The following is a 17,681-nucleotide window of genomic DNA, read 5'->3' on the forward strand; positions in this document are numbered from 1 at the left end:
GATTTGTCAAGTAAACATCAAAATTTGGTATCAACTGGCACACTTCAAACTGGTCCGAGACTAATCTGTAAGGAAAAGTGGGGCGCTCTCCACTGTTAACCTCAATTGTCAAAGCCAAATTGAGGTTAACAGAGGCAATTAAAAAGATTGAAAATCAATTAATAGCTGTTTTGAATGAATTGTTGGACGAAATGTTTTAATATTCTGCTTCTCCTTGTCTTATGTGACAGTTAAATGATAATCTTTGGGTTGGCTGTTGCTGGACAAGCAAACAAGTCACTTGAAGACAGGCCTGAAAGGCTTTTAAGAATGGAAACAGACATTTTCATTTTGTTCTGATATTTTACAGACCACACCATTAAAAAGTTAATTGAGACAATAATTGGCCAATGGAGTGACAGTGGATATAATTTCTATTTGCAGCCCCACATCAAGTCATACACTGTGCTCCTGACTTTCTTCGGCTCCATCTTCCCCTCCCTCCCTCAGGTTCTCTCTCTGCATTACGTTTGGTAGGTGAGACGTAAGCGAGCCGGTGGTGACTGCGAGCCACTGTAGTAGCTGGAATGTGTGGAGTTTGGGGCGAGGAATGGAGGGGTGGGGGGGGGGGGGGGGGGGGGGGGGTTGCGACAAGCATGTCAGACTCTCTTTTCCAGCTGGTCCTGAGGGGTCAAAGTGTGTGTGGATGTGTGCATGTCATGGCCTCTCATTAGGGGGTGAGACGCTGCGGCTCCAGACCCCCATGGTAGGATTGCTGGGTGAGTCTGCAGTGATCCTGCCACTTTGATGCCCCTGACCCCCACCCCCACCACCAGGAGGTTAATGAGCCTCAGTGAGCTCTGTAGGCATGCTGTTACTGTGTGTGTGTGTGTGTGTGTGTGTGTGTGTGTGTGTGTGTGTGTGTGTGTGTGTGTGTGTGTGTGTTGTTAGATTTGAGGTGGGGGCATTAAGAAGAGGGAGAAGCACATCCAGACCTCTGATATGCTTAACTGGTCAGATCAGATGACCAGGCTGTGTTTGTTGTGGGTGTGGAGAATAATGTTAGAATAACTCTGAAATAGTTAAACCAGCACCTGATATTCATGGTGGCTTCTCCCATTCCTGCACATTAGATCAACAAAATAACACAAAACATCAATTGAAAAGGACTTAACCTTTAAAGTAACGGAATCAGCCTTGAAAACACAGTTTTAAAGATGCATCACATTAGGTGATTTAGTAGAATTCGTCATCCGCAAGTGAACTGTGTGTCAGGTCCGGCTCATTAATCAACATGATTGTTAAAATGGTGGAAAAATGTGTGGAATTACAACCTTGCCATCTCCCTGATTTTAAGCAGTAAATGCAATTTGTAAACTTTTTTATAATTTGCTCATAATTTTCAGTTTTAATTTGGTTTTTGAAAATGTATTAAAATTTTATCCTGATTGTTACTGTCACTGTAAATATTTTCTTTATATCTAAGGCATTATTTATTTGAAATTAATTTGGCATAAAAAAAACAAGTGGTAAATGAATTATACATGAGAATTTGCCTAGTGATAAAGTTCAAACTAAATTAAAACTTTGAATTAGATTTTTTTCCTGTGTTAAATAAAAATGTAATTTAGTTTAAAAGGATCATCAGTGTTTTGTTCTTCTTTCTATTTATTTCTTTTAAATCAAAAAGTGTTTCATATCATGAATGAAAATCCACAAATTTTGCAACAAAAAAAAAATCCATGATAAAGTTTTCCTACTTCCTGCTCGCATCACTTATCCATTTATATGATTGTATGAGGCTGAATGAAAATTTCTGTAGACCTTAAGTTGATTTTGATTTACTACTGCAACCATCGGTAATAACTTACCATAATTACAAGACCTTCTTGACTTTGCTTTTCCCCATTTCTGTTTATCTCTAACCCCTGAAAACTGACCCCAGCACTCCTTCACATAGCTGAGCAGGCAGCGAGACGTGAATGTGTTGTTCTGGGCAGGGCAGTGCAAGCCCTGGCCCGCAAAGGGAAGGCATGGGAGTCCAAAACAGGTGCTCAGACTCCTTTTTTCTCCTTTCTTTTCATCATTCACTTCCTTTCCCTCTTTCTTCTTCCCACACCTGTTGAAGTGTGAGGACTCATGCTGGTTCAGCAAGCCAAGCCTGAGCTATGCCAAGACAGCGGGGGTCTGAGGTGATTACTTAACTGCTATTTTTTTTATCTGCTTTGCCCTCCCTCCTCTAGTGAGTTCCCGCTTTCAATATCAGGTGTTACTTCTGGGATGATTAGTCGTGTGTCTTTTAGCACTGCAGGTTGGGCCAAAAGGGAGGAGGGACGGAGAGACATTGTGCAAATAAGAAACCTAGTAATTATTACTTTTATGCAAGAAAGAAAAAGTAACAGGCAGATAAAACTAAATGGTCTCTGCCCCCCGGTGCAGCACCTTACTGGGCCCACAATGAGCCCCAGCCCCATGTCTGTTGTCACCATGTCAGGGACCAAGATTTACCCAGCTGTTTGGGATCTGTGGGTGTGGGTGTGGGTGCATGTGTCACTAGAGAAAGTTTACTCTACAGTTTTGACCCAACAGAAGAGCGTCACTGTCCATTGCAAATCGTGTGTCTCCAGATTTGGTGATTTTTAATTTTTGATTACATCTTCCTTTATGGGCTGAAAACATTCTGCCCAAAAATTGTGCATTTAGTAAAATGCAAATTCAAGGCTTTCACAAGAGAGAGATGATGGGCTGAGGTAACCCACGATGTTTAAGGAGAAAACTTCAATATAACCAGATAATTAAGATAAGTAAGGTGACAGACTAAGTATAAAGTTTACTTAGATTCATTTTCTACTGTCTTCACTCAGTTTTTGAAAGGTAAACTGCATGAAATCTATAAATAATGAATCACAAGATGTGTGAGGTGGTATGTTGAAAAGAGTTAGGGGTGCGATCACACGAATGCAGACCAAAGTTTCCCCTGCAGCCTCAACACACACGTTAAGTATAAAATAAGAAATTTTGCCAGATGAAGCAATTAGCACCGAAAAGTTGTTTTATTATCTGTACCTTTTTTTTTTGTCTTTTTACATCCCTTCCATCTGCCAACACTGTCCCCTGAGCCTGAACTACAAAAAGTGAGGCTTTGTATTAGCGTGAGTGAGAAAGTCCAAACCAACAAAGTGAGAATAAAAACTGTATAAAGGCTGTACTCTCTGAAATAAACATTTTTTATTGATTCCAAACCACAGACAGGAATTTGACTGACATATTAACATATCGTCAAACCATATGCATGCATAAGGATGATTTTATTATCTATGATTTCCCAGTAACACGTGATATCATCTTGCAATTTCATAACAAATAGCTGTTTCGCCACCCGGCATATATTATCTCATGGCACGGCATGCATTTCCTACCAATGTGTCTCTTTGTTGTAAACATTGTCTGTTGTCAGGATGTGTAACTTAATTACAGCCACCTATTATTTGATGACAAAGCCAACATTTGCTGCTGTTGCAATGGCATACAGCCACGGTTCTCATTTTTCAAACATTCCCTCTGATGGTGTACGTGTACATAACTGAGCACAGAGAAATCTTTGACGTTCTCTTCACATAAGGTTTAATTCTAAACTTATTTTCATGAGACAATTAAAGTTTGTACCAAACATCCACTGATCAATTTGGGAACAATTAAGGAACAATTTGAATATCAAATATACTACGCTGTGACCTGTTTGGAAAAATGAATGCATTATAACAAGCTTTATTTTATCAAATGAATTAATTTACTGTATATTCACAATGCCGTGTTATAATTTTAAATTATTTATTATGAAGTTGGCTTTCTGTTGACCTCTGTGTGCTCACATTTTACACCATGGCAACTCCACTTTGCTAACTCTGCAAAAAAGAAAATAAACACCATCAGCTATTTTTTGTTTTGTTTTATTAACCGACTGCGATCAAATCTAACAGTGAATCTCAGTGGAGCAGTGTCATTGCGGTGAAACTTATTTAGGCACATCTGGAAAGGCTTTATGGGAAGATTTTACTTTCAAATTGTGTGTGTGTGTGTGTGTGTGTGTGTGTGTGTGTGTGTGTGTGTGTGTGTGTGTGTGTGTGTGTTTGCTTGGGTGGCTGTCATGTGGGAATCCTCTCAGTATTCTCCACAGGGGGGGTTGTTTTCTTTAGGTTAAAAAAAAAAAACAAGCACTCAGGTAATGACTTCAGTGTGTTGGTGTGTTTTTGTTACATTTGTGTGACACTAAATTCGGCTTGAGTTGCTGCAGATTCACCAGGTGGAACCGATATCTTCCATGAATGTGCTGCAGCGTCCAGTGACACAGCAGCATACTGTAAGTGTTTGTGTGTTCGCTACACGGTGCGTGTCTGTAGACCTGGTGTTTGTGTGTTTGTGCGTGTTTGGGCACATGTGCGTGCACGCATGCCACCCTGTTCTCCCTCTCATCTGGTCGGGCCCTCTAGCTGGTAATCTGAGCATAGAGATTAGAAAGAAAAACAACAGAGAAGAATGTCTTTGGTTGAGCCAGCGAGGAATTTACAATGGCCTTCAGGCTGCTTTGACCTCTCCCTCCCTTTCTCTCTCCCACTCTCTCTCTCTCTCTCTCTCTCACACATACACACACACACACACACACACACACACACACACACAGAAATACCTAAAGGAAAATTATTTTCTTTACAACCTGGGTCTTATGTCATAGTTCTGGCCATACCATCATTTTTATCAGTAATATTAACATGCTACTCACCCAACTTCAGTGAAGATCTGAAGACATGGTGACATCATTAGAAAGGAGTCAAACACACCGAGCAACAGTTGAGATGATTTATTTGGAAATGAATTTTGGCGCTTACTAATGAAGAAGTCCATGACAGCCAAACAAATATGGGTGCCTCACATCCATCAACCATCATTCAGTCCATTCATTCATCGTCATTAGAGCCAAGTTTCATTTATATTTTCATTTGTATCGTCAAGGAACAATAAATGATAAGAGTCATTAACATAGGATTTTTGCTATCTTTACCTTCCATCCTGTATGATGTGAACGCAGCATGAAGGTGGGGGAATTACACATCGTTTTAAAAACAAATGAGACATATTACAGTGACACGACAAAACTTACAAGACTGAAATAAATTCCACACAAAGAATAAAGTCTTGCCAGTTGCCTTTAAATATCAGATGTGCTCCCACCATGTCTGTTTTTAAATCTAGGCTGAAGACACATTATTACTCACTGGCCTTTTTAACTCGCTAACCTTTTAGTCTGTTGTCATGTCCACAATTGCATATTTGCTTTTTGATTTTGTTCGTTTGTTAATATGTTTCTGCATGCAGTGTATTTACTATGCTTTCCTTGTGTTTTACTTACGCTATACATCTGTTTTACTTGATTTTATTCATCTAATTGTCCTTTGTGCAGCACGTTGGTCAGATCAAGCTGTGTTTAAATGTGCTTTAGAAATAAAGTTGACTTGACTAATGGAGAATGTATGCATGATGATGCATGCAAAATTTTCAACAAACTTTGACAGCAAATTTCCATGTATTTCAACTCGCTTGACCTCTTTAACTGGTACTTTTCTAAAAAATGTTGTGATAACATAATTCAAACAAAACAGTTATGACATTGAGGGGAGATTTTGAAGTTTTTTGACTTAAGTGTGTAGCATTTTGCTAATAATACGATAAAACTGGGAATACAGTCAGAGTAAGCAAAAATGTCTTTGCTACTTTCTTTTATGCTGTAACCTAAATCACCAGTATTTCACAAACTATCGCTATAAAATAAGTGTATTTCAGTCTTGTTAGGGTTAGGGTTAAACAGCTGTTGTAAATCTCCCAATCACATCAATGAAAGTGATGAGTAAAATCCGTGTCATAACAAATATGAATGAAAGCCTTAGCTAAGATTTTTTTTTTAAGAAGAAGAAAATGTTATTGTTGTTGTTGGACATGCAGGAGGAGGTATGTTTTGATACTTTCCCATCTGTTGCCACAGGGACGTAATGGTCTGAAGCAGCTCCCCGACAGCTTGCAGAGATGTCACCATGTGGGCAGAGACGACACCACATTGTTGGGCAGACAGGGACATTGAACCCGGACGCTTCGATTGAGTTCCAGTTTCAGGGGGACAGCTGTGTGGGTACTCAAGACAAAGTGGCCACCGTACCACGTGATCTGATCCTGCTCGCTCCGTCACAGTCCAGCAACCTGCCTTCCTCCCCAAACCTCAGCCAGAGTGTGTGCGTGTGCCTGTGTGTGTGTGCGTGTGCCTGTGTGTGTGTGTGTGTGTGTGTGTGTGTGTGTGTGTGTGTGTGTGTGTGTGTGTGTGTGTGTGTGTGTGTGTGTGTGTGAGAGAGAGAGAGAGAGGGGGGGGGGGTATACAGGTCTTTGCACAGACGAAGGGGACAGGTGTTAGGGACAGGAGGTGCCGTGTGGCCTGGGGGTGTGGTCAGGTGGTGACACACCTGTCCCTACTTGCACAAGAGGGTCTAGTTACACACACACAAGCATGCACATCAGCCTGCGACCATGTGTTCTGACATGCAACGTTAGACCAACTATCCTCTCATGCAATGTGAATCTACTCACTGTGACGAACCACGGCTGATTCTTGATTTGCCAAAGAAAACACGGCAAACTCAACTGTAGCAAAGTAATGCGATCATAATGTGAGAGGTGAGGGGCACATGAACTGAGCAGTGGACATGCAACGCAAGGCTCCATGTGGGCATTTGGTTACGATGAAGAAGTGTGTGTGACAGAGAGAAAGGGGGGAAGCGAGCGGATGTGATCAAATATTGTTTTCCATGCTCGGTAGCTTCGGTGTGTCCGGGCTCGCTGTGGATCATGTGGCTTGTTGTTCTGTTGAAAAGCAGCAAATCTATTAGAGATACTGCTCAAGGTTTGAGTGAGACTTCACAGGGAACAACTTCCCTATCTGTGTCCTCCTCCTTTCTCACTTCCACGCGGGAACGTGAAGTAGGTGTTGATGCTGGATTGTTGCTTTAGGAAAGCTACACAAATGGTCGGACACAGACCCCCTCATCTGACATCAGAAAGGAGTGGGTGGGGGAGGTGGAGGTGTTTTTCGGAAGCTATCCGAACAGAAGACAAGCATTTTAGGACAAAGAGTTAAGGCCTCAGAGGAGCAGGCCACAGAGGCCTGTTAACCTCAATTCATTTTAACACCACAACCCCAGAGTTTTATTTGCAGTTTCAAACTTGTAGTTTCCAGCTACAACCAAAGCCGACTCAAGTGACATCACTTGAAGCACTTCATCAGATTTTACACAGCTCCCTCTGGAGCCACAAAAGGCAGCAGTGAACAGACTTTCATGTGTATAATAAGTGAAGTTCCCCTTTAAGAGGACAGCTCAGTAAAAACTGATGGGGGGGGTTCAATCTGCTCCACGTGAACAGTAAGACTTGAGAGACTTTCAGTTGATTTCAAATTCAAATTTCTAATACGCACAGTACAAAATAATTGGATGCCACCCTGCACTCTCCTTTTAAAAGTGTGTAAGTGGACACCAGTGTGTGTGGCGCATGCAGTGTTTCTATAAAACCTTGGAGATGTGGGAGATAGGCGTCTGGCCCTGGGGTGTGGATTTCAGGCAGGTGCATTCGCCTGCCCTGCGGCTGCTCAAGGGACAGGACAGAACGGGACAAGGAGGGAGGAGGAGGGGGGAGGAGGAGGAAGAGGAGAGGGGAGGCAATCTGTGCTTTCTGCAGTTACACACACACACACACACACACACACACACACACACACACACACACACAACCTCTAGTTCCCCAACTCATAGGCTGATCTCCACCCATCTTGGCCCCCCCGCCCTCGTCCCCTACCATATCCTTCATTGACTGGAATGCACTGGGACAATAGAACTGTCCTGGTCCTTCGGCTGGCGCCCCCCTAGGCCCACACAGGCCCTGACAGGAGGACAAAACTGCACCTTGCACCTCTCAGCACCACCAGCAGCACCCCAGGGGCAAATACCTGAATACCTGCGGTAAATAAGGGGGGGAGAGAGAGGGAGAGGAAGAATGACACAACATGAGGTGAGGGAGAGGAGAGGGATGAAAGAAAAGAAGAAAAATAGTCAGCACAGGCGATTTTCTGCTCTCAGCTGCCAAGTGTAACACAGACATGTCCAGAGGTCCAAGCAAAACACAACAGCAGTCTTCTTATTTTGATACCCTCTCCTCTCTTATTATTATAATTCACCGTGTCACTCATTCTTTCACATCTATTCTGACACCTGCTTTTTTAGTAACATCCCACACACACACACACACACACACACACACACACACCCCTCCCCAGTATGTGCACTCTGCATATCCTCCTCTCTTTCAGTCCTCTCTCATGTCATGACTTGCTGGCTTAGCTTACTCTGTGTGTGGTTCGTGCACATCACACTCGGCCCTGACACTCCTTTTCTTGCGCCACACTCAAGGCTGGTTGGCTCACAGCAGAAATATATCACGACAGACGGTTTAACATCTGAATGTGCGGGACATCACTGATTACACTGATTTCTTAATAACCAACAGCTCTCAGTAAATCAAAGCACAAACTGTTTCCTTCCTATCAAAATCCTTGTATTTCACTGACCCCCCCCCCCCACACACACACACACACACACACACACACACACACACGCAGACCCCACCCACTCCCGTCTGGGTGATGTTGTACAAATCAGTGAAATGAAGTGTGTTAAGCCACGGTCACATTACCACTGATGCAACCACAATCACTTTGCTCTGTGCAACAAATGTGGGCGTAGCGAGGCTGTGTGAGGTCATGCAACTGGAACAAGGGCTCTGGAAAGTAGAGCGACTTTTAATAAAAGATGAAGATACTTTAATTTTGCATATATTCCATCAGTGTTGATATTCTTGATGGAAAGGACGACAGTGGAAAGTGCTGAACATCAAGGAAACTATCTATTGGTGTACAGTGGGCTGAATATTTTTATTTTCGTAGCTTCTTCGTAGCAACTTCATGTGGGGCACATGTGAACCATCTCCTCCGGTGCACCACCACAGTAAAACCATGCTGTCTCCCTTTTCATTTACATTACATAACATTAATCAGATAAAGTGTAATTGCACCAGACGGTGAGAGATCAGTCACAGACGTGTGATATTCAACCCCGGGGTCACTGTGACATGGAGCCGCTCTGTTTGTCAGCCTTGTGTGTATAGTTAAGAGTGGTGCTGGAAGAAGAGCTTGGATCCTTTGATTCACTAAAAGTAGCAATTGTTGAATTCAAACTTTTTTTAAATGTTAAAACTTATTCTCCAAAGTAGCTGTCAGAGGAATATAGTAAAAGTGTTTTTCTTTGAATGTGGTGGAGTAGAAGTATAAAGTGTTACATGTTACATTACACTCAAGTAAAATGCGAGTACCTTAAAACTGAGCTTATGTTGGAAATGTTAGTAAATGCACTTAGTTACTTTCCAGTGCTGGTGAAGTGTGAGTAATTCATCATTAAGTTAATTAAAATTTGACAGATACTATCTTTTGGGAGTTGGCCAAAATGATGATATACACAATACCATTAGAGATTTTGTTATAATGTTTATACCAAAATAGATAATTATCTCTTTAATACCTTTTTTCTTTTGTTTATCAGAAGAAGAACCGTTTTATTATTTTTGTTGTACGTGCATATCTTCAGACTTTTTATCTCAGATTATTTTATAGAAAGAGAGAGATTTTCAACAGAACTGACACTTGAAAAAATAAAAGAAAGAAACAATTTTTCCTCTTGTAATATTTACTATTACATTTATATTCAGGCAGCATCTGCTTCTTCATTCATGAGAAGATTCTCAACATCACTGTGTGTTAAATACAGTTTACTAGATTTCCTCATAAACCCACAGCAAGTTTGTCTTATGGGAAAATTTTACTTTGCGTAACTTTTGCATTAATGCGAACAAGTACCGTGACTTTCCCCTGTGTTTAACTAACTGGATTAGCTGAAAAGACACATTCCCATCGGCTTATTTTAGTCATAAACTGTCTCTAAACACAATTTCCAGAAAATCACCAAACTATATCAATGCGTGTTAGAAGATTTTATCCATATTGCCCTACTTTCTCTTGGCCTCTGCATGCTTATTTCAGTGAATGGAGCTCTACAGTGCAGTTCAACTGACCCTCAACTATTTGGGAGTAATGGAAACCTGCACGCACACAGCTCTGGATGCCACAAGGTTGGAAACCTCTGTTACACACAGTGTATCTCATCCGTTTACGCTCCTGTCCCTTTATGGCTCATCCTCTACCCTCTGACCCTGTGGGACAGAGAGGGTCTGTGTTTAGGAGGAAACACAGTACCAGCCACATAACACACACACACACACACGCACCATTGAAGGGGACAGCAGGAGTGCGGAGGTGGGCAGGAAATGGCGTGTACCCCCTCCTAGAGGCCATATCCTGTCCTTGGTTAAAACTGGTTTATTTGTCCAGAGACCTGAGCTCTCTGTGTGCATGTGTCACATAGTTGCATACATGTGGACGTCCGAGTGCATGAAACCATCCTGAAGGGTAGAAAATCCTCAGTTATAGGAAGGCATTCACGGACAGCGTATCTCTCTGCCCTCGTAGCACATGTCATTGATCAAGTCTACATTGCAACATGTGGCATTCCTCTGCAAATTGTACTCCCTACTGATTTGATAAACGGCCCGCAAACAGAAACACTCATTCTTCACCAGACACCCCCACCCCCCCCACCCCAACCTCCCCCCCCCACACACACACACACACACACACACCCTCCTCATACCCCAATGTCCAATCTCTTCCCCTCAATCTCTTCTCCCTCATTATCTCCTTATCCCCGGTGCACTACAAACCTCAGGCTATTAGTTTCCCCATCCTACATCCGCTCCTTATTTTTTCTACAAGCTGCAGAATTTTTTATTTATTTATTTTTTTGTCAGCCTGTAAATATTGAAATGAGGAGACATTTTTAATGTCTTTCAGAGGACAAAGGCAGATTGAGAGTGCCAACCTCCAACATGGGAGAGATTCTTGGGACAGTGTCATTGTGTAAGAGCGCTGCGGCTTCTAAGAGGGTTTGAAACTTTAACCCAGTGACTTAACCCTGTTGGCTCGAATCTGATCCTACAGTGATTCAGACTCTGAACACGCCGCCAGCTCTGATTTCAGCAATATACAGTACGCTCCCTCGTCCTGGATGTGGACCACTGTGAACCCCTGGCAGAGAGAAATCTACACTTCACAGACACCCACACTCACACACACTCATACATCCGTGTACGCACAAACAGCTGTAGCCGCACCCAGATGCTTTATATCAGTGCTTTTTTGGAGGGGCTGTGTTTATACAAGGCTGACAGAACACTTCCTGTGTCCCAAACATTACCACAGAACACATGCGCTGACAGCAAAGCAGTGGAGGGAGAAAAGCGCAATTTCAGCTTTCAGAAATGTGTTGGAAAAGGTTTGTTTTGATTGCTGACATACACTGCTGCTTCCCATTACTCAAAATCAAGAGAGTGGAGTTTATGCAACGCTGTAATCTGTCCTGTTACACACATGCAAAGCTCCACTTATGACTCCACACAGCATGATTGTTTAGAGGGAGGCATACATTTTTCTCTTTCCAAGATGACGGCACCGTATAACAAAATAAAACTCACGCGGCTGCAAATTGTCAAACATCAGCATTTCTGTACACAAAAACCAAACTGGGCGTCTCTGTTCATGAAGCAAAATCCAAGGTTCACTGCAAAAAAGAAAAAGAAAAAAACAAAACAGTGATTTAATTTTTTATTGTTTTCATTTACTAGAGCGAGGCAATAGTGCTTAGACATTCTTTCCATGGGAATAACACATGTGAGAGATTAAAGTGAATGGCAATCCCCTTTTCTTCGTAATTAGGTCAGCATAACATTATTTCCTGTTACAGGAAAATTAAATTATTAGTTTGACTCAAGAGCAGACTGCGAGCACAGAGCAGCCCTCTCTTTCTCTCTCTCCATCTCTCTCTCTCTTTCTCTCAGACAGCAGTATTGTGTGTCTGTCACTAATGGCTCAAGAATGTCACATTAGTCAGGGCCCGTATGCGTGACGCTGCGAACATTAAAACACTTTGAGGAGACTAATATGATATTACACACACCAACACACTCTGAAAAAGAAAGGTGACAGGTCCAGTGATCTCATTGCCTCAAAGCTACGGGGTGATAGACTGCCTCCTACACACTGCAAACCAGAGAAATGTCCCCCTAGCAAGATGTCAAGAGTTAGATTTCAAAACGGCTGAAACATATCAGAAGTGACGGCCTGTTTAGTGATTTTTTTTCAGTAGAAATTTGTGGAGGCAGAGTTGAAATATCCCAGAGGAGAAAATGGAATATCATCTAACTCTATAGGATTATTTGATATGTTAAGTGTCTTCTCAGAGAGTTTAGTCTCCTGTGACCTGCCTCTCTGACTCACTACCTGCGTAGGTGTGCAGCAGCTAAATGACTCTCACCTCTGGCTTCAGAACAGCCCAGAGAGGAATAGGAAGACAAGTGAAAAATCCCCCTTGATCAAAGTAAAGATCTTCATTCAGTAGGTGTATGCACTGTGTGGCTGCGAATGTGCACGTGTGTCTAGTCTTTCGGGTGCTGTTTACATTGAGCAAGCTAAGTCATGCAATCTGATCCCAAGCTTTTTGAGAGCCTCCTCAAAACCCCCACCCATAACACACACACACACACACACACAAATGCATCCACCTCTCAACGCTGAGAGCTATTGGAGGAAACATGCTGTTACCTCACTAAGACATGCTGGCGTCAGTGTGTGTGGGTCAGGAGGGCAGTGGGGATTGTAGACACATTGCTACCATATGTGCACAGTGGATGTTCACCCTCAGCTGGGCTCATACAGCCCACACTTCCTCCAAAAAGTTCCTACAAGGTAACCAGAGTTTCACCATTACGGAGCAGATGGCTGCACAGACTGTGTGTGTGTGGAACCTGTGTCTCGGTCCCGAGGTTCTTTCGGCATAGAGCCTGACCCTCTGGAGTCTATGTTTTGGTCTCGAGCCTAAAGTCTCCTGCTTCCATCTGTGGCCGCTCCTACAGCAGGAAGTGGGTCAGTGGGATTCCCACACTCAGCTAATTTCACACCGACACCCCCAAAGCTTAATTTGCCCACTCTGGCCTTCACTTTTTATTGCTCAGCATCTTCCTCCACTTTATGCTTTAATTTTCATTCGCCCACCTGCGGACACTGTGAGAACCCCTCCCTCCCTCGCCTCCTTAACATGTGTTCACCATGTGTGCCTGTGTGTGTGTGCGCGCTGACAGCCTGGCAGGTGTGTGCAGGTGTTCCCCTTATCACTCGGCATCACACAAACCTGTCCCTGCTCCTCCGTACACACACACACATCTCTATCCTCCCATTCAGAAGCTGTCATGTCTGTCCTGATGAACTCATTTAGAGATGCAAGTTAATACAATGCCTGTTGAAATACTAATTATTATTAGTAGAGCACATAATAAGTAGGTCCACAATAGTTTTTTTTTTTTTTTTAACAAAAAGGTTTTATTTACATGTGGCAGAAAAATACACAACCTTAAAAAAGGCACAGAATTCCTATTTGAAGGCATGTTCAGCAAAATAGTTCATAAAACCTGCAGCTCAAAATCTTCCCCCCCCAAAAAAAACATGTCTAAATAAATGACAATATTGGTGATGGCAAGTTGTGGTTCTTTTGGTCAACCTGAAGTGGTCCTTTCATGTCCAATGACACAATGAGTGTGTGTGGAAAGACTTTGTGACGCGAGGAGAGGCGAGCAGAGGGTCACCTGTCGTCGAGGTCATGGCTAACACGTCTCTCAGCGCCCTGCCTCCACGGTACACCATACACAGACAGCTGTCTCAACACACACTCACACTCACACAAACACACTTGCTCATTTCCACACACATGCCATGTATGTATAGTACGGTGAGGAATGACATCCCCGCATACACCACAGACACACACAAACACACCCAAGCAGCTGCAACATGGCCAGAGTCCCGGACCGGCCGGCACCAATGGAGTTTCCTGGGTATTAACTGCATGTCCAGCTGCCCTCAAGTCACACACACACAAACAGTTGACAGGACACAGCAAAAATGTGCTGCAGATAACAAATATGACCTCAAAAAAAAAAAAAAAAAAAAAAAAAAAAAAAAAAAAAAACGATCAACCTATAGTCTTGAAATATTAAAAAAGGCACTTAAAGAGTCATTTTATAAAAGCACAAGAACTGCAGATTTCCTTTCATGGCTTGTCATGAAATGATTTGGCATCAATTCCCCAAAATGTCCTCTGGGTGTATTGGCTCTAATCAGGGGTGGAGGGGGTGGGGGTCAGAACCAGCAAGCAGCTTCAACTGGCTTATGAGAGCAGTCCTGGGAATGTGAGTCTACGAGGCAGGGCAGCAACCAGAGGCATTGTGTTTGTGCAGCAGGGACATGCGACTGAAGGTCCGCGAGCAGGAGCCGCACTGATACTTCTTCACTTCAGAGTGGGTCTGCAGGTGGGCGCGGAGGTTGGAGCGGTCAGCAAAAGCCCGATTACAGTGCTGACAAGCGAAGGGGCGTTCACCTGGTCGGAAGAAGACACAAAAAAAAAAAAAAAAAAAATTGTTAGCTTCAGGGAAACACTTCATTAACAGGCCAAAAGGTCTGTCCTCTGGTCATTGTCTTTCAAATGGCCACACAGATAAACAACAAAAGAGCAGGAACACTACCCTAACTCACTTAATGCAGATTGCCCTTTTTTCATGCAACTGTGAGGCTGAGATTAGATTGTGCCAGGCAAAGCAATAACATTTGCTCACACCTCAGGAGGCGTCAATGAATATCAAATGAGCACAAAGTGCAACCAGCTGTTACATTTACAAGCCAACAGGGCTTAGGAATCAATACTCTGACATGGCAGGAAAAGTTTTTTCATGCTTACCTGTGTGTGTGCGAATGTGTCCTCTGAGCAGCCACGGTCTGGAGAAGGCCTTGCCGCAGGTGGGGCACACACAGGGCAGGGTGTGTGAGCGGATGTGCATCTTCAGGGCTCCCAGGCTGGTGTACTCCTTGGGGCAATGTTTGCAGTGGAAGGCCGGGCGCGCAGACACTTCGGTGGGCAGAGAGGGCGTCTGCTGCAGTGGGGTACAGTGGGAGAGCTGGTGGTGGGACAGCGCGGAGAGGCTGGTGTAGCTCTTACTGCAGTGAAGACAGTGGTAGATGTGCTGGATGATATCCGGACTGGGGGGGTCTGAACTGCGTCCACCGTCCTCCTCTTCCTCGCTGCTGCTGCTGCTGCTGCTGCTGCTGCTGCTGCTGGAGGGTGAGCTGCTGAGGTCCAGGGGACCCAGGGGTGAAGGGGGCAGGGACACCGGCGTGACCGGGGAGAGGGGCGCAGGCAGGGTGTCCATGCTGCTGAAGAATGGGCTGGTGGGATAGCAGGTCAGGGCAGAGCTGTTGTTCTGCGTTGGAAGTTCAGCCCGAGGAAAGCTCTCTGGGACAAAAGCTGGCAACACAGAGGAGAGGAAGTCAGGTGGCTTTTCACTTAAATGGACAGATAATCTAATAAAGCACTAAACTAGTTTTCATTCTTGGTGTCTTGTTACTACTTTCACCACAGCCTTGCTTTTCCATTAAAACACTGTCCAGTTGACTAGAAACACTTTTCAGTAGGTTCTACACCCAGGAAGCTACATGCAAAATACAAGTCACATGGTTCTGTTGTGTGTCTGAAGGTAACTTTATAAAGAGCTGAACAACAGATGCATCAAATTCAGTCACTGAGGAAAATCTTACCGGTTTGACTCTCCAGCTGGCTCTCCCTGTAGTATGGTTTCTTGTTGGAGAAATACTTCTTCACAAGGAATGAGCGAGGCATGTTGAAGTCTGGCGTCTCCGATAATTAAATGTGAAAAAATAAGAATAATTCCCACGGCGGAGTGCGCTCAGGTGCAAAGATCTGTTCCTCAGGCAGCTGCAGATTCCAGAAAACGCCTGGAGAGATCCACAAGACCACTACCAAGCTTGCATGTATCTCACTGAGGGATCGCAAAGTTGCGTCCTCATATAGTAACCAGAGGGGAGAAGCAGCGGGGTGGGTGGGCAGATCTCCGCCCAAAGACACACCCCGTGTGTCAGGGGCGCCACCGGCCCCATTCACCGCAGGTGCCCAGTGTGCCAAAAGCTGCCGCGAAGCGCAAATCTAATTGTGCATTTCACGGTTCTAAGGACCCCCACTTTAACCTGCAGGCCATTCACTTACTGCCATTAAATGTGAACAGATGACTGTGCGATTCAATGTAAAATACAGGCAGAAATAAACTTGTAAAATGTGATCATGAATGATTTTCATTGTGGATAACAATCAGAGCAAACATACAAAACAAATGGAGTGAAATCAAGCAGGATTTCAGCTTTCTTACAGCCATTCCTTAACTTACTGTCATGGCCAACTGAAGCCGGAGCGTCCTCTGTCGGCGCACACTGTAAATGAACTGTGAGAGGTGGTTCAACATTTCTACACACACATCAGGAATAATGGCGAAACAGAACAGAAAATAGTGGTGAAGAGGTGAAGTCTGTGAAAGCTCATGTCGTTGTAAAAGTTCAATAAAAACTGAGATAATTTCCCCAATTATCAGTAAAGCTGCGAGTTGATTGAGACTATAATTAATTTAACTGCTTAAAGAAAAACTCTGGAACAGGTTTACTTTTGTTAGATCACGGATTGTTTCACCTTTTACAATGGTCTAAGAACACTGAGGCTCTCTCACCACCTAATGAGTGACACTTTATGACGGCTCTGCTCTTTTGTGTGCCTGTTGTTGCTCGCGGCTTTTACGCACCCCGGTGAGGAGGAGACATTTTCCAGAAGGTAAAAGAGACAAACGCTCTGTTTCTTCTTTGCTCCCGTCAATTCAAAACATTCACTTCATCCTATGACCGCATCTCCCCCCTTTTGCCTCTCTGCGGGGTGGGGTGGGGGAGTGGTGAATAAGCCCCGTTCAGATCAAAAATAAAAAAAGAGGTGCTGTTCTCCAGCTCGCTCACAGCACGATCTGAGGTGAAATTAACCGAGCTGACAGTAACAATGTGATGATGGAGACCAAGACAGCGCCCTACAGCAGTAAATCTTGTGCCTCGAGGTGGCATGAAATGCAGCCACCCGGGATGATGCCCTGAGAGGAAATGGGTTTTTAACACAATATTTTACACACTTCTTTTTCTCTTTTCTTTTCTTGTGTTGTTGCACAGTCAAACTTTCCAAATAATGTGAGCAAGGTTATTAACAGAATGTATTAGGAAGCAATAATATGAAATCAAAGGAAAACGAGTGATCATTGTGGACTTTCATCCAATTTATCACATTGTTTTTAACATTTAACATTGTTCTTATTCTTTAACTATTTTATCTTATTTGACTGCACTTACAATATCTATTTTATTGTGTCACTAATATTCGTTTTTTACCAGTCACTTGCACTGTGCTGCATGTCTGCATGACTTGTGTAAGTATTTTATCAATGAAAAGTAACTCGTGTTAAATGATTTTTTGACATGATGCTATGTTACTATTGTTTGTTTGTTTTTTAAACTCCTCCTT

General features: G+C 43.4%; 1 protein-coding gene across 1 annotated transcript; it reads right to left on the reverse strand.

Moving 5' to 3' along the window:
- Nucleotides 1-13,484: 13,484 nt before the first annotated feature.
- Nucleotides 13,485-16,122, reverse strand: snai1b (snail family zinc finger 1b). The gene is made up of 3 exons (XM_056385148.1): nucleotides 15,875-16,122; nucleotides 15,021-15,584; nucleotides 13,485-14,663 (listed from the first exon to the last, which is right to left on the reverse strand). The coding sequence occupies exons 1-3, from the start codon at nucleotides 15,954-15,956 to the stop codon at nucleotides 14,482-14,484; spliced, it is 828 nt and encodes a 275-aa protein (XP_056241123.1). The 5' UTR covers nucleotides 15,957-16,122; the 3' UTR covers nucleotides 13,485-14,481.
- Nucleotides 16,123-17,681: the final 1,559 nt, after the last annotated feature.

This window comes from Seriola aureovittata, chromosome 9, assembly GCF_021018895.1.
Source record: "Seriola aureovittata isolate HTS-2021-v1 ecotype China chromosome 9, ASM2101889v1, whole genome shotgun sequence".
In the NCBI taxonomy this organism is placed as follows: Eukaryota; Metazoa; Chordata; class Actinopteri; order Carangiformes; family Carangidae; genus Seriola; species Seriola aureovittata.